General features: G+C 42.4%; 4 protein-coding genes across 9 annotated transcripts in view; 1 reads left to right on the top strand and 3 right to left on the bottom strand.

Annotated features, from left to right (window-relative positions):
• Window positions 1–4,685, bottom strand: part of shc2 (SHC (Src homology 2 domain containing) transforming protein 2) — a 28,515-nt gene extending 23,830 nt beyond the window's left edge. For all 5 annotated transcript variants that reach the window (XM_088312586.1, XM_088312587.1, XM_088312588.1 and 2 more), the window contains exon 1: window positions 3,461–4,685. In XM_088312586.1, the coding sequence (XP_088168712.1) occupies window positions 3,461–4,189 (729 nt within the window). In that variant the 5' untranslated portion in view covers window positions 4,190–4,685. The remainder of the gene's footprint in view (window positions 1–3,460) is intronic.
• Window positions 4,686–5,441: 756 nt separating this feature from the next.
• On the bottom strand, window positions 5,442–13,938 carry cimap1d (CIMAP1 family member D). 2 transcript variants are annotated; one of them, XM_088312591.1, is made up of 4 exons: window positions 13,814–13,938; window positions 7,096–7,206; window positions 6,665–6,778; window positions 5,442–6,263 (listed from the first exon to the last, which is right to left on the bottom strand). In XM_088312591.1, exons 2-4 carry the CDS (start codon window positions 7,106–7,108, stop codon window positions 5,776–5,778), a joined length of 615 nt encoding a protein of 204 aa, XP_088168717.1. In that variant the 5' UTR covers window positions 7,109–7,206; window positions 13,814–13,938; the 3' UTR covers window positions 5,442–5,775. The 2 variants fall into 2 exon arrangements, with proteins under 2 accessions (XP_088168717.1, XP_088168718.1); XM_088312592.1 differs by lacking the exon at window positions 6,665–6,778.
• On the top strand, window positions 9,801–10,472 carry cks2 (CDC28 protein kinase regulatory subunit 2). The gene is made up of 2 exons (XM_088312593.1): window positions 9,801–10,020; window positions 10,277–10,472. Exons 1-2 carry the CDS (start codon window positions 9,962–9,964, stop codon window positions 10,455–10,457), a joined length of 240 nt encoding a protein of 79 aa, XP_088168719.1. The 5' UTR covers window positions 9,801–9,961; the 3' UTR covers window positions 10,458–10,472.
• Window positions 13,939–16,173: 2,235 nt separating the features above from the next.
• Window positions 16,174–24,148, bottom strand: part of cpamd8 (C3 and PZP like alpha-2-macroglobulin domain containing 8) — a 38,136-nt gene continuing 30,161 nt past the window's right edge. The window contains exons 32-44 of the mRNA XM_088312583.1: window positions 23,988–24,074; window positions 23,778–23,914; window positions 23,250–23,405; window positions 22,479–22,541; window positions 21,376–21,638; window positions 21,213–21,300; window positions 20,718–20,792; window positions 20,142–20,247; window positions 19,552–19,662; window positions 19,266–19,478; window positions 18,021–18,095; window positions 17,107–17,311; window positions 16,174–16,740 (exon numbers count right to left, since the gene is read on the bottom strand). Coding sequence (XP_088168709.1) covers window position 16,740; window positions 17,107–17,311; window positions 18,021–18,095; window positions 19,266–19,478; window positions 19,552–19,662; window positions 20,142–20,247; window positions 20,718–20,792; window positions 21,213–21,300; window positions 21,376–21,638; window positions 22,479–22,541; window positions 23,250–23,405; window positions 23,778–23,914; window positions 23,988–24,074 — 1,580 coding nt within the window. The 3' untranslated portion in view covers window positions 16,174–16,739. The remainder of the gene's footprint in view (window positions 16,741–17,106; window positions 17,312–18,020; window positions 18,096–19,265; window positions 19,479–19,551; window positions 19,663–20,141; window positions 20,248–20,717; window positions 20,793–21,212; window positions 21,301–21,375; window positions 21,639–22,478; window positions 22,542–23,249; window positions 23,406–23,777; window positions 23,915–23,987; window positions 24,075–24,148) is intronic.

Below are 24,148 nucleotides of genomic sequence, written 5' to 3'. Positions count from 1 at the left end.
TTTTTTTTATATATAAATATCTCCACATGTATAGCAAATATCCCAAAGTCCAATATTCATATTTCAAAAGACACATTTTAACACACAGCACCAGGACTGAACGATTATCAAAAAAATAATCTAATCGCGATAATGATTCATTCTCAATATCACGATTTAATATATATTTAATTTCTCTTTCCGTCCAGTTTTTTTAACAAACAAGCAATAAATTAATCTTTCATTCAACAAGATCAGATTTATGACACGTAAATGTTTTGCTATTATGGATTACGCTAAACTGAAGGCAAATAAACCATTAATTAATATGAAAGATTTTATCTCCTTCATACAAAGTTGTAAATTTCCTCCTTCAAAACTTCACAACATCACAAAATTCTGCCGAAAACATAATTGAGTCCATGAATCGAGGGTCCAACGTATTTCATTACAAGACAAAAACAGCAACGTTATCATCTCACGCGGACTCGTGTACAGTAAAACATACGCAGCAGTTCTGATCCTTTGCGTTATTGTCTTAATCCAAGAGAGGGAAAACAGCGAGACCTTTGACGGACTGCTTAATGAGCCTCATAATTAAATTTGAAGATGGGGGATGTCTTCCATCAGACAAATTGACTCCCCCCCGCCCCCCCCCCCCCTCACTTCTTCACTGAATGCCGCCATTGTTACACTCACATATGCACGCAAATAGACGCGCACACATCTGCTGATACGACTCATCCCGTCTTGTAGCCGGCCTATCAGCTCTACTATCTCTCTCTTTGACTGCAGGGACTGTGACTTTCCAAGAAGTATTCCTGGGAAATTCAATAACACCGTCATACTCTTTCAAACGTCACGCCTGCCGTCTTTTAAAATGTTCTCGTGTGGGGGTTTCTTTCAAAACCACAGGAGCGTCTTGGTCAGTTTGAAATGGAAATGTTGTACGATAATGTTAGCCGATGGTGGATGGTATACTTTTGTGTCATAAAACACAAAGCGATATCAGTTCAATGGTTTGTGATTTTTTTTTAACAGGACAATTGTTGGCTGATGAAAGGGAAAAAAAAAAAAGTTTAAAAAAATTTTTACTTAAAGTTGTGAGACTAAACCCATGTTGTTTTGGAATAAAGTCAAACAAAATAAGTGGTAATCGAACATGGATCAAGATGTGTTTTGTGGCTTCCAAAGCCTTTGTATCGCGGCGAATAATTTTGTTCTTGGAATTTTGTTTTTTTCGATTGAAAAAAAAGTGTGGAAAAAAGAAATCAGGTGATATGACTTTTGCTTGAGAATTACTTTTTTCTTAATTTCTTGAAAATATTTTTTAATCTAGAAAAGAAATCATCTCTAAGTAGTATGACCTTCTCACGAAAAAATTATCAACCCCAAATACTTAAATATTTTTTTCTTATTACTTTTCTTCTTGGATAAAAACAAACCAAAAAATCTGATTAATAGCTAATAGCTATATATATATATATATATATATATATATATATATATATATATATATATATATATATATATATATATATATATAAATATACATTATTTTCATTTTCAGTACTCAGTTGGTGTTAACAAATTGGATTATAACATTTCCCAAAAAAATTGTGCGAAAAAACAAAATCTCACTTTTTGTTGTTACTGTCCGCTTGCATCAGGGTGGGGCAATAACCTGCCATTCCACAATGTGGCATTTAGAAAAACCTTACCCAGCAACAAGATTGGAGTGAAATATGTTCAATCAGATTGCGCGTGAGTGAGCATTTTCAGGATGGTTGAGCCTGGGCACTCCGCTGATTGCCAATCTAGTTTTCTTGGTGACGGTGTGCTTTTTTATACATTTATCGCTACATGATCGCTCCCGAAACGAGAGCTGCTGAGACCGCCGCATTGCACTGCAAAGAGCGAGACTGGGTCCATCAAATAGAGGGACTGATCACAGATGGAAGCCCGCCCCCTCCACCTCCACGAATCGCCGTCCCCTCCGTGCTTCAAACTCCATTCGGGACCATCACATGACGCCAGTGACTGTGATTAAATGTAATTGAATATAGGGATGAATGGTGACTGGTCAGGAGCCCCCACCCCCAACCGGTCTCGTCGGGAGTCACGAGGGGGGAGGAAAGCAACAGAGCGGGGTGGTCAGAGGTGAGTTGGTTGTTGTGGGGCAGGCAGCCATTGGCCATCTCAGTCAGATCATCAGATGTGGCACGGGAAATCACCCATCATGGTCCAATTATGTATTTAGTCCAAAATAGAATGACAGGCAGAACAATTTGAAACTCTTCCACGAGATCAGTGCTTCTCAATTATTTTAAGTTACGCACCCCCCCTAGCAAGAAGAAAACAATTTCTGCCCCCCCCCCCCCACCACCACCTACTTTCCGCCGCAACAAAAAAAAAAATCTTAGCATTTTCGTTGCAAAACCAACCTACACCGTAGAGTTAATACTCGCAGCGCACAATGGGCAAGGAGAGCGCCACTGCCAACTAGTGGAGTGGATGTGCAATTACACTTTATTGTCGGACGGCAGGGGGGGGGCATGTTCCCCAGGGTCACATGCATTTAGCTAAGCAGTTTGAGTTCATCAAAGAAGCTTCAAATGCTCTGCTGGAGATGCCCTTTTAAAAGATCCTGTTTTCCGCACATGAATGTCAACAATCCCGAAGCAGCACTCCCACAAGGTCAAAAGTGAGACGATGAAAGTGAACGTTTGTAAGGGGTGGTGACCATGTTGTTGCTAGTGGCAACCGTGCTCAACACATGCTGGGAGGCGCTTGGGCGCCAAGTCATCAATCGGGATGAAGAATGTGTTGCCGAGTACAGCCACATGGTCGGCATAATAAAATGGGAGACGGGATTTGTTTTTTTTGTTTTTTTTTTCCATTCTTATTTCTCAATCCTTTTTTTTTTCCGAGTCTTGCGTTTATGATGATGGACAATTATATGCTCTTGTTTTATTTTGGTATGGATGGACATTTGGATGGCATTTGATAAAGTTGGTTATGAAATACGAGTTGGCAAATTTGGTCGGACTAATTGAAACAATCCTAAAATGGTTCAGGTCATACTTGGAGGAATGTTATTTTGTGACCATTGAAAGTTTTCAATCTGATCAAATGGTCATGACGTGTGGTCCCTCAAGGGTCAGTCATCGGACCTCTTTTGTTCAGCCTGTACGTGCTAGCCTTGGGTCAAATTCTTCAACTGTCACTGTCGAAAACAAATAACTGGACGCGCCGACATTGCTTTTAACAAAAAGAAAACAAAACTGAGGTAATTTATGAAAATAGGATTGATGTGAGTGAACAACATCAAACGGCTGCATCTCGGGTTCCGACCAGAACATAAGAGATGAAAACATATTAATGCAGTCAGACCGGCTACCCGCACGACAAGATCTATAGGAAACAGCTGGACGGATGAAATTAATTTTGGAGCAGACAGAAATTCTGAGTCTGGACTCACCCTGACGATGTAAGAAGCTCCTGGTCCCGCAATCTTCTTGTCCGGGTGCAGCCATCCTTGGGAAGGTTTGTGGATGAAGCTGCCCTTCTGACTGAAATCGTCCACGCTCGGCCACATGCCTTCCACCCTCGTCCGGCGACTCAATCCCGATCTGGAGGTTCCGCCGCCGGCCCCCCCGGGGCTCGCCGTGACCTCCCCAAAGCCGTGTCCGGACTGCGCTGCTACTCTCTGTCCGCGAATGGCCTGCAGAGAACACGGTGTGACACACACCGGGTCACAGGAATTGAGCACGGCAGCCAGACTGGCCACGGGGCCACTGGCCAAGGGCGCTCCGCTGTGCCTGTGCGATGACGACGAAGAGGACGACGAGGAAGGGGACCCTTGGTGGGCGGCTTTGCTTGAGTCCTTGCTGGAGCTGGAGCTGGAGTTGGACGGGCTTCGGCTGAGCAAGGAGTTGGAGAACTTCCACTGCGGCATCTTGGGGATGAGCATGCAGAAGGTGGTGGTGCCGTCCTGCTCGCCATCCAGGCAGGGCGAGTCGGCCAGAGCCGCGGCTGCAGCGGACCTGGCGCCGGAGTCCAGGGGAGGCAGGGGGAGGCCGGGGGCTGAGGACGGGACCACCGGGGTGGCCACGACTTTGCCGCTCATGGCTAAGCTCTGCATCAGGTCATCGGAGGAGGAAGTCACAGACTCGTTGCGAAAGCGGTCATACTTTGGTTTAAGGAGCATGCCCGGAGGATCCACCTGAAGAAGCTGATGTGGATGGGGTGGGAGGGGGGGAGGTGAGGGGAAGGGGAGGGAAGAGGGGTTGGGGGGGGGGAGACAGGAGAATGTTCCAGGCGGAGTCTTATATCCAAATCGGTGGGAGTGATCCCGTTCGGCGCACACGCGGCGCCGTTGTCATGCCGCTCCTCGCTTCTGTGTGTGTATGAGCAGCAGTCCGCCTTCCTCACACTGCCTTGGGGCCGGCTCGCTTGGATTGCGACGGGTGCTCTCCCTCCCTCGCTCTTTCTGCCGATGATGTCATTGGCTCGTTTCGCCCTGCCCTGCCCATGCTCTTTGACAGCATTAGCTAATCACATCTCTTTGTCACACACACACACACACACACACAAGCTCTATTCACACAGTTGCTTACTCTCATACACACACACGGTAACACACCCCCGCTCACCTACACACACACTCACGCACACTCACACTTCTTCTTCATTCACTCACTCACTCACTCATTCTGTTTCTCTCACTCTCTCACACACGCGCACACGCACTCAGTTAAACAGACAGACACACACAAACACACCCCAACACCCTCACACACAATAACTCTTTCAGATATACAATTACTCACACATGCACACACACACAATCCTTTCACTCACTCACACATTCATTCACACACAGACATTCATGCACTCACTCATGCACAAAATCTTTCTCCGACTTGCACATTCACTCGCACACACACACACACAAACACTGACACACTGAGAAAATCACTCACTCACTCAGTCACACATTCATTCACACGCAAACATTCATGCACTCGCTCATTCATAAATTCTTTCATCCATTTACATATTCACTCGCACTCGCACACACACACGCACGCACTAACACTGAGAAAATCATTCACTCACTCACTCACTCAATCACACATTAATGCACTCATACAAAAATTCTTTCACCCACTTACACATTCACTCGCGCCCGCACACACACAAACTAACACTGACAAACTGAAAAAAATATTCACTCACTCACGCACAGTACAACTTATGGAATCAAATATTTACATGACAATTAAACAGAGTTTAATTACCACAAAGCCTCTTTTCATTTTTTCTTGATCGATTTGTATCCCTAATTTGTATGATTTTGCCTTTTTGCAACGGTGTACCTCGAGCATGAACTGAACATGCTGGTGTACAGAACGAAGGGAGACGTTAAGTCATAAAACTTTAAGTAATCTCATTAAGCGTTCCAGTGATACCACAGCCGCAAGTTTCGACTGCATTTGTATTCATTTACATCATTTTTCTCGAATTAGTGTTGTTAAACAGGAACATCATCATCGCAATTCAACAGTCAATAAAACAAGTCGATATGACATCATTGAAATTAAACCGTACCTTTTTGTGAAAAGCTCTGTGGAAATTCACGTTGGGCGGTCACAACCAGGTAACTTTTTATCCAACATCAGCTTTGAATTAAAAGAACACGCTAATGTTACCACATAAGAACAAATCATGAACGTACAAAAAACAACTGGTTGTCATTACATTGTGCAACTGTGGCTATAGTGTGGCTAATATTCAATCGGAAATAGCGACGATCAGCGGCGTGACAAACTCCGAATGCCTAATCCCCATGGAGAAGGCTGGGGCCCGGTTTTTGTGCACCGTCACTCTTTCTGGATTATAAGATCCAGGTCCAGGTGTCTCCATGCATTCTCTGGGAACTCCGTGTCGCCTCAACATGGAAAAAGCAGGCGGCTTGGGGAGATAAACGCTGGGGTGTGTACTGTTGTATCTGCAAGGCCCCGGCGTCTTGGCGAGATCCACGGACGGCCCACCTTGGCTGAAACAAGCCGACATTGTGTAGCTGGCACTGGCCGGTTTGTTTGGAACGTGAGAGCCCATAAGTGGAGGGAGAGTGTACTTGTTGGGAGCGGGCACGGCATCCATGGTGCGATAGTGTGTGCGGCAGCCCATGGTGTAGGACGGGGGCCGACGCTGGAGATTGCACGGTGGGACTTTTTCTGGGTTGTAGGTGCCTGGTCCAGGAGTGTGGAAGCGCGCCTCTATAGGTGTGTGTGTGGGGGGTGTGGGGAGGGGGCGTGGGGGGGGGAAATTGTCAAATGGGGCTGGGTAAATAACGCATTCACTACCAGCCAAGTAAAAAAAAAAATGGATTTTTGACGTCTTTAGCCGTCAATGGCAGTCAATGAATTTATCAAAATATAAGCAGGATTTTCATTTTGGCACTTTTTAAGCAGAAAACAGTGAAAGCTGTGAAAAGTTGCTGCATGCTTTGAAAATTGGCGGGCAAATACTAAAAAGTGTAAGTTGGAGTGATACAAACAACACCAAAATTTACATCTCAATGTCAACGATTGCATCATTTTAAATTAAGATAAACGCGGGCTCAAAAACGGACTACAGAAAAAAGATCAAGCTCGAGTGTTAAAAGCTCATCACACACTTTGTACTTTAGTTCTGCCCAACATGGAGTATGCAGGCGTGCCGTCTCTCCCTAAGCGAGTCACCTTCGCATCGATGTGATACCGAGGTCCCGGACTGCAGTCAACACAATACACTGAACAAAAAAAAGATACACGACACAGCGTGAAAAAGAATCAATTGATCTTCATGGATGTGTTGCAGCTCAAGGTTTAGGCGCCCTCTAGTGGTTTAAGCCTGCAATTCAGTTCACTATGTAAACTACAGTGTGGAATAAACACAAAAAATAAATTGTAAAACCACAAATGCAGTCATACAATAGATGTAATTTGGAGGTTGCCATGTAACAATACAAAATTATTATTTTTGTTGCACTTTTCAACATTTTGTATGAGATTTCATTGGACGCTGTATGCCAACTTGTATTATGTGTCATTTAAAGTGGCGGCTTACTATTGTCACTCATCTTGCCGTGGAAGGAGAATGCGGGGCTTGTTTGTTTAGTGAAGTCGTGGCCAATAAAGCCGATTGTAGGCGGTAGCCCGTATCGCCCTGGGCCGGGTCCTAAGTAGACACAGTGGAGCAAATAGAAGCATACCATTATTTGACAGTGGAGGTGTATTTAAAGAAATGTAAATTATTTCAGTCATTCAATTTATAGATCCAATTACCACATTTAATTGCATAGGTTCATTTTTTCAGAAAAGACAAAAAATCTCCAGCCTTCTAGTGAAGCCTTCTTTGAGTGAATACTGCTTATTACAATCCTTTTAACTGATCAATAACACGGATACTTGTTGAACTCACCTTTCTCTCTGCCTGCAATAGCCGGATACTGTTTCTCCATTGCTCTCTTTGAAATACTGCTCGTCACCAATACGTTCCAAAAGGTCAGCATTGAAGAAGACCCCCTTGCTCATCGGCTTTCACAGGTGAGTAGCCCCTCCTTCCATCCCCTACCTGCCGTTGTAACGCTATCTGTCCCCCCCGCTTCACGATGCAAACCGCTCCCTCCCGCCTTTCACTTTCCACTCATGTAATAATCAGTCAGCGGCCTTGCGTGCAGTCGCCACGGAGACCGCCCGGGGTTTATCTCTCAGCCCCCTGCAGTGAATGGATGCGACACATTCCAAAAGGGAGAGGTGACTGTATGACATGGGGGTCAAAGTCAAACCAAAGGGGTCAATCGTGGCCCTGTTTGATGCTTGCGATACAAAAATTGCATTTGCTGTATGGATACTTTTATTTATTCATTTATGTAGTTTTGCATTGTGTTCACTTTACTGTACTCAATGTGTCTCAAATTGCGAACTTTGAACCAAGGTCAGTAATGAAACATGATTTTTTTTTTTTTTTTTTTAAGGATGCAGTTACAGCCCTGCCTAATACGGCTCGTCTGTATGCACCTATTTGGCAGTGGTAGGCGGTCAAGGCCTTGAAGGCATTTTCTGCTGGTCTAACATAATCAAAAAATAATGATCATATTCTTCACATTGATGCTATATTATATCCTAGTGTTGAATTTTTAGGTTAGAGTTTTTATCCAATCAGAATTCAACTAGCTCGTGTTTCCAGGCAGATTTCACAATATCAGTAGCAGGCACTGTTCGTCCGAGGCCTTCAGCTACAATCGTGCGGGCGTCTCATCTGTGTGTGTGTTGGGGCTCATACAGTTGATAGACAGTTGCGATAGCCAATCAGATCACGAGTTGATGACAGTAAGGCCTTCTCGCTGGCCTTAAGATGAAGTTGATGAACGCATCTTGTGATTGGATACTCACTCGCGAAGGGGCAGTGCTGATTTAATTGCAGATACACTTGCAAGGCCATTTTCAAGACAGACCTTTCAAGAGAAGCGAGGTCGTCCAACACTCAGTAGTGTGTAAGTCTTTCTGTATATTATTTCCCCAGCCGTGGTATCATAATGATGGTAATATGAGGGGGATTGAGTCAAGTCGGACTAAGTAGGACTTCACTGAAGTGCCCTCCACAGACCCGCACCATTTTGCAGATTTGATGTCCGCCGTAACTGAGAGGCTTGGACAAGTGATATAGAAGAAAACAAGCATTAATCTTTAAAAGGCCACTGCTGCGTCGGTAACCTGATACGCTTGTTTGCATTCACACAAGTGCAAGTGTATAAGTGACGTACACATACGTACAAGTTTAGAAAAGTGGGAAGTAAAAGGCACCCACGCAAGGATGGAATGTACAGTAAGTTAAGGCAGACAGGAAATGATGTGCATGCCGCAGACCACTCTAAGGAAATGGTCATGCACAGTGAAGATAACACAAAGCAGACACCATGCACCTAACTAGACATTTTCGATTATGTTGAAAACTCGCACAAACTTGGGGAGAATGTGCAAGTTCTACATAAAAAGCCACCAAACTCTGATGCGTGAATTTGACAGATAAAATAAATTCATGAAACACTGCGACACGGGACTGTGAAATAATAAATTAAATACAGAAATATAGATGTATTTTTTTTACATATAATCATTGCTAATTTAATTAAATGACACATTGATTCATTTAATTATATATTTAATTAATAAATTAAATTTAATTACGGATACTTATTTAATGGTGCATTTATTTGGTGATCTGAATTATTTAATTCCATATTTAATTAAACAATTAATTCATGACAGATTTATTATACATTAAATGCTGTATTTATTTTATTTGGACACTTTCGGTCCTTCATAACCTTGTGTATGAAATGTACAAAAAAAAAAACCTTGTCTTATTATAGATAAAGCGTATAATCTCAAATTTCCCCATTGTGGGACTAATAAAGGACATCTTAATCTATCGTGACACTTAAATCACAATTACAGTCAATATTTGTAGAATAAAAATATGAATTGACGGCGAATATAAATCCAAAACATTATTGAACGTTCATAAAAGAGCAATCACATCAACATTTTCCTAGTGTTTGTGTTCGATTTGTTTTAAAGTATCCGGTAGGTGTCGTTAAGTAAAGTGAACGGATTCCAACCGCCATGCTCCCACACCAAAGAAGAAAGAGAAACGTCATCGAATGTTAACGATTCCGATTGGCTGTCAGCTGTTTACGTTTTCCGCATCAAGGCCGCCTCGACCAATCGTACGAAGGCGCGGACGCGAGCGTTACTTTTTGAACCCCATATATATTTTGAGCTCACCACTTCAACTGTGCAGTCGGCAGCAGTTCAACGTTGGGACCTTTTCAAAGTCACTGTTTGGTGAACGGACGACGTGACTAAGTTGTTTATCGACTAAAGCAACTTTATATTTGCTCTTCATTTTGCCTTGCCTGTTGAGAAAAATGTCGAAGAAGGAAATTTACTACTCTGACAAATACAACGACGACGCCTTCGAGTACAGGTAAACGGGAAGCTAAGCTAACTTCTATAAAGCGTTCTTTGTGAATTGTTCCTTTGTAAAACGTTTACAAATTGTGTAATCTTTGCTCGTTCTACAAGAACGAGTTTACATCAACTGACATTCAAATAACTTTATATTTCGATATCGTTATTCGAATGTGAGCTAACTCCCAGATTTGCCTAAACGTGATGTGGTGCGTTTGAGGGAAAAACAAAATCCCGATTTTTTTATTTTTTATTTTTTTGTGTTCCGTTAGGCATGTGGTGTTACCGAAGCAGCTGTCCAAACTGGTGCCCGCCTCGCACCTCATGTCCGAAGATGAGTGGCGGACCCTCGGCGTGCAGCAGAGCCAAGGATGGATCCATTACATGATCCACAAACCTGGCAAGTCACCCACAACAGCACACGCCCACCATTTTGTTATTTCAAGACCTTAACTCACAAGACGGGCAGTTTGTCATCAATATCTTAAAATTGAAGTCCAGATAAAGCTTTGCATTCAGTTGGTTCACCAATAAGAAGTGAATACCTCAAAGTCTTAAGATGAATTTGAAGGAAATAAAGAAATCTAATGGGATGGGGAGTGTTTAAAACGGAGGCAGTGTTTATGAAAAGTGGGACATTGGCTGTAAGCTTAGGAATGCATTTTGTTATGTAACTATTTTCGCCCTCTAGTGGCTGGGATATATGCAACTCTGCCTCTCCCAGTACTGACCGGGATTATTAAACACATTAACTGATTATACTGGGGAAAATTTTTTTTGCCGATGTTTGGTTTTGTGAAATGTCGCTGCCCGTTTAAACCATTTTGTTTGCTGACGGAAAAATAAAGGTCATATCACGAAAACTAAATTAGAGAACAAACAAATGAAAGGATTTGGAATGAAAGTAGCTTTTGAATTAGAATAGTCATATTTTTTTCACGTTATACAGGCTAGGGCTGAACAGTTTTGCAAAATCCTGGAAAAAAAAAAATCCACAATATTACAATTGTGATTTTAATGTGATAATTTTTTTTCAGGGTCCTCTTCATCAAACACAAACAATCTGTATTGCAATAAAGATCTCATTGGTTTTTCTTAAAATGTTGGGGTCTTAATGGTTGGGGAAAAATACAATAAAAGGAAAATGAACCCCAAATGAATTAAAAAAAAAAAAGCAATAAAAGAAATTACTAAACACACTCACTTGCTGTCTTTTAAGCATTCACGATGACGTCACAAAATTCTACCAAACAAGTGTGGTGTAAACACAAGTCATTTAGAAATCTGTGGCTTGATTACTTTAACCTTTCCCGTTTAATGTGACAATATCTCCACTTTACACAGTTGTGATCGGCTTGATAAGTTTGGCAGATATTTTGCATTTCATGCATAATTGGTCATCAGTTGTAATGTCGTAATTTGCTGATTGATGAACGACGTCATGATCGGAGCCGCAAAAATAAGACATTACAGGAAACAATTTCTTTGCTCAACCAATCATAGGACACAATGCCGTAGTATTGACAAAGTCAGAATTGCTAACGTACGGTGGGTGATGTTACATCAGCCAGCCCGAGTGATTTTAGAAGCGCCTTAGCAGATTAGATTGACATGGCAACACAGAGGCTGAAATCTGATTGGACAAAAAAAAAAGCGTTGTCACGGTTGATTATTTCAAGGACTCCAATCACAAATGTTTTTTTAATTAGTTTGTTTTTTCCTCCACAGAGCCTCACATCCTGCTGTTCAGAAGACCGCTCTCCAAGCACTGATGTGTTGCATAGCCTAGCTGTCACTTCTTTCTGTCTTTTCTCTCCGTCTGTAGTTTTATGTACACTTTCATTCCATCGTATTTATACAAGGGGAACAAACGCCGGTTCAATTGTCCTCTTTCAAATTCCGTCACATTGAAGTGTTACACAAACAACGCTTAGGTTGTATATTTTGAGCGCACTTTTCTCTTTTTCTTTTTTTTTTTTTTAACTGATGGTTTATATGCCACTTAGTGGTACTTTTTAAGTTGTTTTTATGCTTTCTGTTAGGTGTACTTTCACTGTATTCCAGATTGTAAATATTTTCTCTTCACTTTACTTTTTCACCAACCCCAAATGTTTGGAAGCTTTTGTTGAACAAATTAAAATGTGAATGAAAACAGGCCTCATCATTTGTGGTTTACTTTTTGACTTCAGAGGGGTTGTTAGGGGACTGTTTGGTCTGGACCATAGCGACGAGGATACAGTTCAAGCGTCACTTCAAGTCCAGCTGGTGAGGGATGCACTTTAACAGATTTCAGTTTTTACAGTTGGTCCTGTTCAAAACACATGACTAATTTGTTGGCATGGAGTCACCCAAACAAAAACGTTTTTTTCCCCCTCCTCTATGGCAGAATATAAGTCGATTAAAAGGTGGAATCAAGTATCAATAGTTAACCTTTTTTCTCACCATTAATGTGACCTAAAGTGTAAAATAACGTGGTAACACAAGCGTACACACACTCAATACGAGAGTTAAAAGAGCTCAACGCCTGACCCTAACGTGACGGAAAATATTTTGGTCAATCTGAACACAGCTGCGTAAATGGGTGTGCACACTTCTGCAACTAGATTTCAATTATTTACTAAATGATGGAGTAATTGTATATTTATTGATCATATACTATCATAAAAACATGTTTTTTAAAACAAACCTTTCAATCACCTTTTTAAAAAAAAAAAAGGGTTTTACAGTTTATACGTCAAAATGGAATAAAAGGTTTTAGAATTACTGATTTTTTAATCGCAAAAATATCAATGGGATTGTAGAATTTTTATAACCCTTGTGTTCAGCAGGGGTCTTCAATCCTGTTCCTCAAGGTTTGCTGTCCTATTTACTACAACACACCAGACTCAAATGATCAGGATCGTTATTCAGCTTCTGCAGACCTTGCTGATTATCTGATCATTTGAATCGGGCACGTTGCAGCTGGGAAAGATAAAAAAAAAAAACAGGCAGGACAGCGGATGTCGAAGAACAGGATTGACAACCCTTTCTATACAGTAATCGCCAACATATTTATTTACTGCACAGATTAACTATTAGCAACATTTTTTGCATGGACAACCTATCCAATTTTATCCCGTTTTTCAAGTTTTTTCTGAAATACCCTATGCTGCCACAAGATGCCGCCAAAGCTCCACAACTGAGAGGCAACCTTTGTAAATTAGGAAAGCAGCCAAAATTAGTCTGGGTTGTGGATATGACAGAGAGTCTTCACCACATGTGAACAGTTCGCCTCGAAAAAATGACCACACATGTGGCTAATTAATGCCCACCAAGAGGTTCAGGGACTGAAATTCAAGTCAGCCTGATTTAAAAAAAATAATTTATTAGAGTTTGGGGAATATTGTTATGCCAAAGACATACTGTGCACCTCCTTTGTGGGACTGTAGTTTTCCTTTGGGACTCTATTTATTTATTTATTTTCTACCACTTCTTATGTTTCTCTTTTCCATCTAAGAAAATCGGTGTGCCTGAGACCTGTCAGGCTTCCCAATCACTACATTTGTTGTGTGTCTCTTGGAGAGGTTGTAACTTGGCATGTGTCATTTCAAGGTTTGAAGGAACACCGTGGTTTTATAAACTCAATGTTTTAATGACCGCTAACACACTCACTAAATTTTGCCGAACCAACCTGTAATTGTTATTTGGTCAGAGCATCCATCAGGTATTTTGTCAATTAGCTCCTCAAAAGTCTCACACTGGTGGCTGCCTGCAACTGTTTGATTCCTAAAACGACTAAAAGTTTGAATTTAAAATTTAAAATGACTCACTTTGAGCAGAATCCAGCTCTGCATTGTAGCCACAGGGGAATAAAATCCGATCAAAGTAGTGCACTCCAACTACGTTTATAAATATTGCTCCTTTTTTCTTCTTCTTTGCGCTTCATGGATGCAGATTACAGCTCATTGGTCTATACCGCCACCTACTGTACAGGAAGAACAAATCATTTCCATATATAGTCAATGCCCCACGATCAAACACCAGACAGGCTTGAATAGAAATAAAAAAAAAACCGAAACCATAATAGTTTATATGTCAATAAATACATATATCTAAAATATTAGGCTTAGAGGGCAGAAAGAGTTGAACATGGAGGAGGACGGGGGGAGGAAGATGAAAGAGACCCCACAAACACGGATGGATGCCTTTTTCCTCTGTTAATGTAATGTGTCCTCCAGGGGAAAAAAAGTGCCCATTGATACTAGTTAGCCCCAAGTGAAAATGAGTGGCCCACGGGTCTATTGTAAAAATAGCTCTTCAGTAATGGGGCATTGTGACTTACTAGGAACACTCAAAACAGAAAAACGTTAACATGGTACCTATTTCTTCTGAAGCAAATATTTAATAGTTTTGTTTAAAATTAAAATAGATTGTGTTCAATGCTAACAGTTAGCATACTGTCACATTTTATTAATGCCCCATGAGTATTTGTAACGGTTAAGTGAATTTTGGTGCTTCGTACAAACAGCGTCCGGTCAGGACTTTACTGCAGGGAGCAGCATGAGCTCATTTAACACCTACGTGAGCACAAAAAAAAAAAAAAAAAGTGGAGGAACAAGTCCTGGCAAGCCTTTGCAAAGTCAATTTTACAGCCTTGTGTGAAGGCAAATAATGAGTGACAGCGCGAGATCACCTAATCACAGGATTGAAGACGGACGCTGGGGTCAACCCGAGTGCGGCACACCTGGAAAAGTCGCAGCCGACACCTGCCGACCGGGAGCGGGTCCCATTGATCTTATCGTAGAAGTGCTCGCACACGCAGCTGGAAATCCAACCAGCAACCCTCTGCTAATGAAAGACATGTTGAACTTTGACCTCATTCCGTGGGACAAGCACTGTAATGTACAGCTGCAAATAACTTGCTTAACAAGTTACAACATATAATTGGGATTCGATGAGTTGAAAAAATATGAATTACAGTGGATTTAAAAAGTCTACACACCCTTGTTCAAATGTACGGTTGGGTGCAGAGAGAGCGAGAGAGAGAGACTAACTAACTCCAATAATAAAGTTCAGCTGTTCTAGTAGGCTTTTCCGGACATGGATGAAAAATCTGCCACATGAAAGAAAAACTGGTAAGCTATAAAATCTATGAGGGAAAATGACATCAGTACTTACACTTGCATGTTTTTTTTTTACATTCTTTTAAACATTATTTTATTTAAAAATCTCAATATTTGATATGTAATACAGGTTATGTGTCATCCAATTTGGAACATTTACAGCAATTGGAGAAAAAAAAAAAAAGAAATTCGTTCTTCTCGATTCGTTTCATTGGTCATGAATGAAAATGTAACAAACAAAATAGCTTATGAACTGTACAATCAAATCTCAAAGCAGGTGGAACGGAAGGGAAGTAATCTCTGAGTGTCCCGGTGTGAGTCCATCGAGAGGAAAAAGAAAAAAAAAAAACCAAAGAAACAGCGTGAGTGGGTTCAAGTCCACCAGGGACTCGTGGTGCCTATCAGTCCACCCATGTCCTTAAAGATACAGAATTTGAATCTCTGCTTTGCTTCTTCTGCATTCCAGTTTATTTACTTTATCTGTAAAGCACGGGTGTCCCAAACTCAGTCCAATGTTTATTTTTGGGCGCATAATTTCTCTGATCATTTTTTTTTTCAATCGTAGTAATTTAAAAGTAAAAAAAAAAAAAAATTACGTGAGTTTACGATTGACTTTAGAACGTTCGGGATGACCGATTGTCAAGCATGACTTTTCTTCCAGCAAACATTTCAATGAATGTATTAAAGAGGACATATTATGTTTTTCCACAATTCAATACAGATTCCAGATGCATCTCTCAAACTACCCCAAGGAGATTTTTAACAGCCAGGGGCGGAGCTAAGGGGTTGCGAGGTGGTGAGTGGCGACAAGCACAGACTGGAAAGCGAAAAACAGCGAGTGTCCCGAAAGATAAATAAAGCATGAATTATATTTTTACTTCGACAATTCAATTTTTCAGATGATGAACGCTGTGATTTAAAAATAATCCCTGGGCATCTAACAACACTTTGGCAAATTAGCACCGCTGTGTAGGCATATCGTCACTTGAAAATGGCAAATTTCCAAGTCCAGGCCAGCCTCTAATTGATGGGTGGAGAAACCCAGTCATGGGGAGGGGGGGGGGGGGGGGGCGGTACTATGTAAATCACAATCCAACAAAATTTTAAAAATTCACACTTGATGGGTGGAATTGGCACTCTGGAGACAATTTGTATACACGCTAGTCAAATTAAAATTTTCCATAATAATGGCTATAAATTATTTAAAAAAAAAAACGACGATTGAAGTGACAGGACAGGAACGACGTGAATGACCGGACAATGGCAAAAAAAAAAAAAAAAAGATATATGACAGCTAGCTACAAATAAATACCACATATAAAAATAAAACACAATCGCTTAAAATCGGCTGTAATTACAAAAAAAGAAACATAAATACTTGATTATTATTTTTTTGTCGTTCTAGTGATTATAAAGGCAGTACAGCGAATAACAAAAATGCTATGGTGATACAAGGAAGACGAGAGCGAACACACGCATACTTTATATACACGCACACACACACACGCGCGCGCACACGCACACACACGAGCTCATGTTGCTTCCTCCGGGGCTTCTCTCTTCACTTTCCATTCGCTGGCATATTCACAAATAATGTACAAAGTGGACGTGGGTATGGCTTCACTCCGGCATTTCTGCGAAGGACAAGAAGACAAAGACAATGAGGATAAATGCATCCGAGACAGAATTAGGCACTTATTCACAAACACTTCCGTGAAAACATCAGAAGTCCCGTCCGGCGCAGGAAATTATCCAACTAAAATCATTCAGTTGCAGAACAATTACATTCTCTTCCACTAGAGGGCAGAAGTTACAATTTAACTGTGCATTGATTGACTCAAGACTGACATTTATTTTTGGAAACCCTGCAGGTCTTGGGAAATTTTTGGTGACATTTTTGTTTGGTGGCACGCAATTCTATTTTTCTCATGTAAAATATGTGCCTTAACGCAATAAGCACCGGAAAAAATGTTCACTCGTGAGTACAGAGAGCTCTGTACCATCGTTCAGGACTGTTGCTTGTGTTCGCTGTGGGGATTTGGGTGTCAGCGGGCAGCAGGATCTTCTGCGCCGCGTCCGGGTCAGCTCGGGGGATGTCGAAATTGGGGTCCTGCGCCTCGCCATCGGCCAGGAAAGGTTCGGAATCCGCGTCGTAATCGTAAGAGTAGTAGGACACGTCGGCCATGGAACCTTGTTCCTCCTCACCTGAACAGATGGTCAAATATTTATCTAAAAAAATTGTGACATTTGCGATTTGAAAAGTGCAGTCTATGACACTACAATGTCGATTTGAATTTGATTAATTTGGGGAATTATAAAATGCTGCAACATACACTCCAGCTTCCTTGCACTTGTGTATTTTTTTTTTTTAAGAGAAAATTATTTGTAAGCTTTCTTATTTTAAGGGTAACGTGAGAAGTATATAGAAGTGATGCATTTCCACCGAGAAATGAGCCAACAAGTCTCCACATGTTGCTTCACGTTACACACACACACACACACACACACACACCCCGGTATGTGTTACACAATGCAAATATTCACTTTACCATCTGTAGTTTCACACATCCGATGAAAGGTATTTTTTGACTGCCAAAAGTAACACAAAGTAACACAAAAGCAGCTCGCCAGGAATGCTCTGGAAGCTACAGCAGACGCAAACCTAATCATCCAGTTTGTCCATCGTCGCCTTCATCAGATTGTGGACATGACGTGACGACAGAGGAATTTAGAGAATGCATGCACACAATCTCGATATCAACATGAATGGCATCATCCGTCTCTTTTCTCTCTCTATATATATATATATATATATATATATATATATATATATAAAAATATATAAAATACACAAATGTACACACACACACACACACATAAAATGTACAGTAGAGTGTGTGTTGGCTAAGATTACCTGTGTGTAAAGGCACTGAGGGTTGCTCGGTCTCTTGACTCGCTATTGGCTGCTTGTCTTCTACCTTGGTCTCCACTTGACACACAAACAAACACACACCCACACACACACACACTTAAAAAAAAGGTTAAAAGCATATCTTTTCCTTGCCGGTCGTCACCACAACAGAATTTCATTGATGCGTCGTGCAGTAAATGCTAACCAGAAGCTTTTCATCCACCCCACCGAGCAACACGTTTTGGCAAAACAATGAAGTCCACTCAGTCCTGATGATGGAGGCCTGCATTCAAATTGTTCCAAAAATAGCCCGGCTTAGAAGTGGGCGGCATGATCATAAGTGGATCTTATTGTATCCGTCTCCTCCGCAAAATGGGCTAATGACCCTTACCGCGCTTGAGCGTACACAAACAAACACCCAAACAAAAAAAAACCACAATTGTTTCATGTTTGTGGTGACTGAACTTGTTTCTTCCTCTTCAAAGTCTCGTTTTCCGCACTCGTGAAGGCTCCTTTTGTTGTTGGGCTGTGCGTCGGAAAAGGAATGTGACAAGGATTTCAAAGGCTCGGACAAAAGCAGTCTGTCATTTGCACAGAGCCCTCCGATACAGCGGCCGACAATTTTTATGAATACGGAACTCACCGGCAAAAAAAAAAAGGGTCACGTGCCCGGCTTTGTCAAAGTCTTTGTGTCCACCAATAAATTTAGCGCAAATGGGAGAGTCCACCACATCAACGCACAACAACATCACAAACGCCATTCTCATGTTGAGCTTTTCAAAAATAATACAAAAAAGCCTTCTTAACTCATTCACTGCCATTGACGGGTATAGAAGTCAAAAAGTACATTCGTTATCCCTGGGCTGTTAATGAGCTAATAACAATTTTGCTAGCGGAACAAAAGACCAAAAAAAAAACAAAAAAAAAAACTAAGCACACAATGAGCAAGGAGAGCGCCACTGCCAACTAGTGGGGTGGAGGTGCCATTACACTTTATTGTAGCACGGCGGGAAAAAAAAGCATGTTCTCCAGGGTTACACACGCCCCCCCCAATCTCACCCCCCTCCAGGTGAGCGCGTCCCACTATTTGAGAAACACTGCCTAAATAAAACAAACTTATTTCTCCAATTAAATTTTTAAGAAATCACGAGGTGTCAATCAGGGATGAGTAAAGTGTCGAACAGTTTTAAAACTACAAACACGCCCTTTAACCGTGAATAAATGAAGAGAGTCTGACATGCATCTTACTGTGAGGACACTGGGACATGGGGACCTGCTTGATGCGTGTTCCGTTTCGGCAGGAAAACGCCTCCATCTGACACGGGTTCTGATAAAGCTGTCCGTCGGACCCGCAGACGGGCTCCCCGTCGTAGCCGCAGTCCCGGTAACACGTGCAGCGTTCGAACTGCTCCTCCTCCAGGCAGCCAAACACGTTGTTGCACGGCTTGGCCTGCACGAAACCTGCAGACATCTCATTATTAGACGGACGGCCGTCTGAATGGGGTGCGCATCACGTGAGCGCCGGAGGTCTCACCTGTCCAGTGATTGGACGAACTCTCCACCTCGTTGCAAGTGGGACCGTCGCACAGCTCGCGAGCGAGCGGGCTGCTCTCGCTGACGTTGTAGAAGCGGGTGGCCTCGAAGGCTGGAAATCAAGCGCGTCATACTGTTTTAATCACGGGCGACAAATGTTCGCTAAGGCTGGAGCAGTCTGTCAAAAATCTAAAAATGATACAGAGCACCAATACATCTCGTACTTTTTATATACAGTATTTTATTAACATGATGGCAAAATATTGTGAATAAAAACTTTATTTCGGATGCAGATAATTTGCTGACATGTCAAACTAAGTAGTAGAGCAGCAACTAGTGCTGGGGACGCCGTACTCGATGTCAGATATTCTTTGCCAAAGTATCGGTCGCTGGTATCGGCAGCCTCAACGATTACCCGATCAATCCCTAAAAATAAGGCGGGTATCGGAAAGGGAACAAAATGCTAAACAAACTTTTTTTGTGTAAACTTCTTGAGTGTAAACTGGAAAAACTAAAAAAAAAAAAAAAAAAAAAAACTTTTCTTTTTTTTTCATAAATCAGGGTGACTTGTAAAATGCATCTGAGGCACACCTGGTTCGTAGTAGTCGTAGATCTTGACCGGAACAGGCGCCGTCTTGCCTACAATGAATTCCCTGACAGCCTGGAAGGCCACACATGTCATGCACTGGCTGGGAATCTGAGACGCAGGTGACAAACACACACACACACACACACACACGTAACGTTATGACACTGGGACCAAAGTATTGGGACACATTGTGCATGTTGTACAGTATTTTTTTTTCTTGCTGCTTTTGTCCACAACTGCAATCAGTGGAACCACAAGTTACAAACTTAATTGGTTGTCTGAAACTGTTCGTCACCTGGAATGTTCAGAAACTGAGGTAATGGTTCTCATTGAAATGAATGGAAATTCAATTAATCCGTTCCAGCACGCAAACAATTTTTTCTTTTTAGCGCCATACTTAATTGCTGCTGTTCATATTCATTTGTGTAGGTATGGTATTAATTCTGGATATAATCTGCATATATAGTAAGAATTAACAATGTAAAGTTGCCATACTGGTGCTCTTATCGCTTTCAACGTGCTCTAAAAATACAATATTTTATTAATCTCGTGTGTCTCTTCAATGGACGGAAACCCACCTCGTCGAAGTAGAACAACACTTTCCTGCCGTTGAGCTCGTACCTCTTCAAACCAACACGCTTGTCCATCAGCAGCTGTTGACGAAGACGCAAAGAAGAAGGCCTCAACAACCGGACTCGCAATTGTCTTCAATAAAGGCTTTGTAGAGAAAAGCGTTTGTTCCGGGAACTGATACATTTACATAATTGCCTGTAGGGGGCACTATTTTGAAATCTCCACATTTAGCATCCTGGATGATTCCACCGCACTATCATGGACAGGAGAAGTCAGCACCACAGCGGACTGGACAGCTCCAGCTCAACCGAAATTAACACTGGATTAAATTATCCAACAGCATCCAACATGATTTGAGGAAAAATAATTCAAGTTACAAGCCTAATTTGCATGTCGCGATTGGCCCCACCTAATTTAATATTTTGTGCAGTGTACACAAAAATTAAAGTCCATGTGGGAAGAAAAATGATGTGCATACACGTATGTGTGATTTTACGCACCCGCTCAAGACTTTCAACATCTGCTCGGAAACCGGAGATCATGGGGACCTCGATGACGGCCATGTTAGAGGAGCCCGAGTGAAGCCACCTGCCGACACAGGTGAGGTCATTTAGGTTTCGGAAAGGACGCGCATGCGTCCGAGACTTGCAGCGAGGTTCCCACCTGGCGCAGACTTCTAAGGAGACGTGGAAGTCCAATTTGTCCTGGTGAGCCGCCGGGTCGTCGTCGTCGATGGGCGCCCGGCGTTTGCGGTTCAGCTCCGAGCGATTGTCGGCACGGCTGCGGGCTCGCGAGGCGGGGTGACGCGAGGCTGTAGACGGAAGAGGTGGCTGGGGATGGCGGCCCGGGAAGGGTTCCTTGAGGTCCACCTTGAGTTGGAAAGCCGGCTTGGATACGGGGTCGGGTACGTTGTAGGAAACGTCAATCTGGGCAGAATATGGATTCCGGATTTTCAGTTCACAATTTTGATTGCTCCATTCATAGATCCATTTGTTGACACAGACTCTCCACACTTTGCTTTATACCCACAGGTTCTCTCTCCCTACCCCCACTCTCACTCTCTCTCTCTCTCTCTCACACTCCCTCCCCCCACTCTCACTCTCTCTCTCACACTCTCTCTCACTCTCGCTTTCACTCTCTCGCTCTCTCTCTCTCTCTCGCTCTCTCGCTCTCTCACTCACTCTCACTCTCTCTCTCTCTCACACTCAAAGCCATTGATTTGATTCCCGGGCTGTTGTGTGCATGTCATTAGAAGCCAGGTGCGGCTGCCCAAAGCTGTGTGGTGTTGTTTACGGCAGTGGAAAACAGAAACTAGAGACGCCTGAGGAATGAATGATTGGGGGGGTGGGGAAAAAAAAAGTCGCAAGACATTTTAGGCTCTACGTTCACAACAACATTTCCCCAGAATAAACATGTTTGACATCCCTTTAAGAGACAAAACAACCACTTAAAGTCAAGTGATAAGAGGACTGGCGGGAAAAAAAAAAAAAAAAAAGACTACTCGTGCGCATAAAAGAGCTTTTTGTTTGTCCCGTGTCGAGCCAGGAAGTAATCAGCATCCTGTCCTGGGGAGCGCGGGACATAAAAAGAGCAATTTCCTAAACTCTACCAGATTACTCCAATTGGATGATTCATTTGCGCGTTCAAAGGAGCAACAACAAGCTGTCGGCTGCCAGCAAATTCTTCGCCGCGAGCCGATGAGGTAAGCGTGCGCGGTAAGTGCAACGAGTGTGTGCGTTTGTGAGAGTCGCACTGTGTTGGCGAACCTGCATGAGACAGCAGCCTTCTCCTTTGGCGCTGACAAAAAGACCTGTAGGAATGCTGGGAATCTGAGGAAAAAAAAAAAGAGAGTGTGGAAAAAAAGTCAATAGGGGAGATGGGAATCATTTCTCATCAAGAATGTGGAGTTGACACTAACACTGCAACTACCCTAAGGATGAATTTGAGTCATCATGTTGATTTTTATTGCAAGGTGAATGAATAACGCAGCTTCACACTAATATAATTTACATGCTACGGGGGAAAAAAAAAAAAACACCTAACGCCTACTCAAAGGTCTTAGAGCAGGTGATAGGTATAATAACAGGCGGAAGCATCACAGCAATTCCTTTGAACAAAACTGGCTTACATCAAAGTCATTAACCTAACGATTTTCATCCGATATTCCCTGAAAAAAAAAAATGGTAAAAAATTCCAGACGTCATTCTTGAGGCGACATAATGCTGCACCGTTCCCACAGAGTGAGGAAAGAGGTGGTTTTACATGACTTCTAAGACAGCATTAATTTATTACATTTTTAACACTTTAAATGTGTAAAAGTAACAAAGTATCAATATGTGATAAAATAGGAAATTGACCATATTTGGACATACAAGGTTTTAGCCCGACTGTGACGATATGCCATTTTTTTCTTTCCAAATGTATTTTTTGGTGAATTATTTCAAGTGATCTTGTTTATTTGAATTGTGCAAGGTTCCAGTTACCGCGAATGACACATGGGAATATTTAAAAGCCGTGTCTCGGAATTGAACGCTTACCTTGGCCCTCTGAAGGAGTTTCTTGTTATCCTTGTTGAGTTCAAAGGTCTCCTGGAAGTCCAGGTTGGTGGAGGCCAGAGAGATGGTGAGGTTGACGCCCGCCACGTAGGACAGGATGGCGTACTCGGACAGCGCTTGCAGAGCCACGCACGTGTCCTGGCACACGGGTGAAGAGAGCGATTAAAGACCTTCTTGACGGAGATGCAGAGTCATCAGCTTGAGTTTAAACTATTCAGTGGTGCCTTGAGATCCAAGGTTAAGTCCATGGTAGGTGCAGCTTAGCCAGCAGGTGGCAGTATAACACAGACATTCAGATATACGAGGATACATTTTAGTAAGTTGCAGTATGAGTTGCTCTTCGTAAAGGATAAAGAATATTGTTATATCGTCTGTCTACATGTGTTGCAACACTGTTTGTATTCAAATATCCATTCCTTACGGCATTGGAACAAAAATCAAGTTACTGTTATTATACTGTTATTATACTGTTATTACACGATAACAGTCAACTGTAGGTTCCAAGTCTACCTGTGTCGAGGAGAAGCCACCAAGGGCATTGCGCTGCTGGGAGAGCCATTTGACCACGGGCAGGGCTGACGCCACGTCCCCGAGGAGGGTGTAGGTGAGAAGACCGTAGGCTGTCATCTCCACCTCCGCCGACACCACTGGGAACAGACGCTCTGTATTTAGTAAGGCCCGTGTGTGTGCGGCGAGCAGGAAGCGGACCGGTTGGTCTACCTGACTGGGAGAGGCCGTCGCTGAAGCCCATGAAAGTGTCTTCGTCCGTCATCGTGCTTCCTGTCAGGCTCCAGTGGCTGAGTCCATCTGCGCACATGTACGGTGACAGGAATGCCATTAAAATTTCTGATTGGGTTTTTTTTTTTCCGAACGCAGATTGG

Source organism: Idiotropiscis lumnitzeri, chromosome 13 (assembly GCF_059441095.1).
Source record: "Idiotropiscis lumnitzeri isolate Australia: NSW breed Sydney's pygmy pipehorse chromosome 13, RoL_Ilum_1.0, whole genome shotgun sequence".
NCBI classification, from domain to species: Eukaryota; Metazoa; Chordata; class Actinopteri; order Syngnathiformes; family Syngnathidae; genus Idiotropiscis; species Idiotropiscis lumnitzeri.
The sequence above is the reverse complement of the archived record's forward strand: the minus strand, read 5'-3'. Positions and strand labels throughout refer to the sequence as shown.

Excerpts from the sequence above, each read along its gene's own strand:
- cimap1d (XM_088312591.1), bottom strand. Across the intron at positions 6,264-6,664 it reads GGGCAGAACTAAAGTACAAA|AGGCGCGCTTCCACACTCCT; the intron begins GTGTGTGATGAG and ends ACACACCTATAG.
- cks2 (XM_088312593.1), top strand. The coding sequence starts at position 9,962 with ATGTCGAAGAAGGAAATTTACTACTCTGACAAATACAACGACGACGCC. Across the intron at positions 10,021-10,276 it reads GACGACGCCTTCGAGTACAG|GCATGTGGTGTTACCGAAGC; the intron begins GTAAACGGGAAG and ends GTGTTCCGTTAG.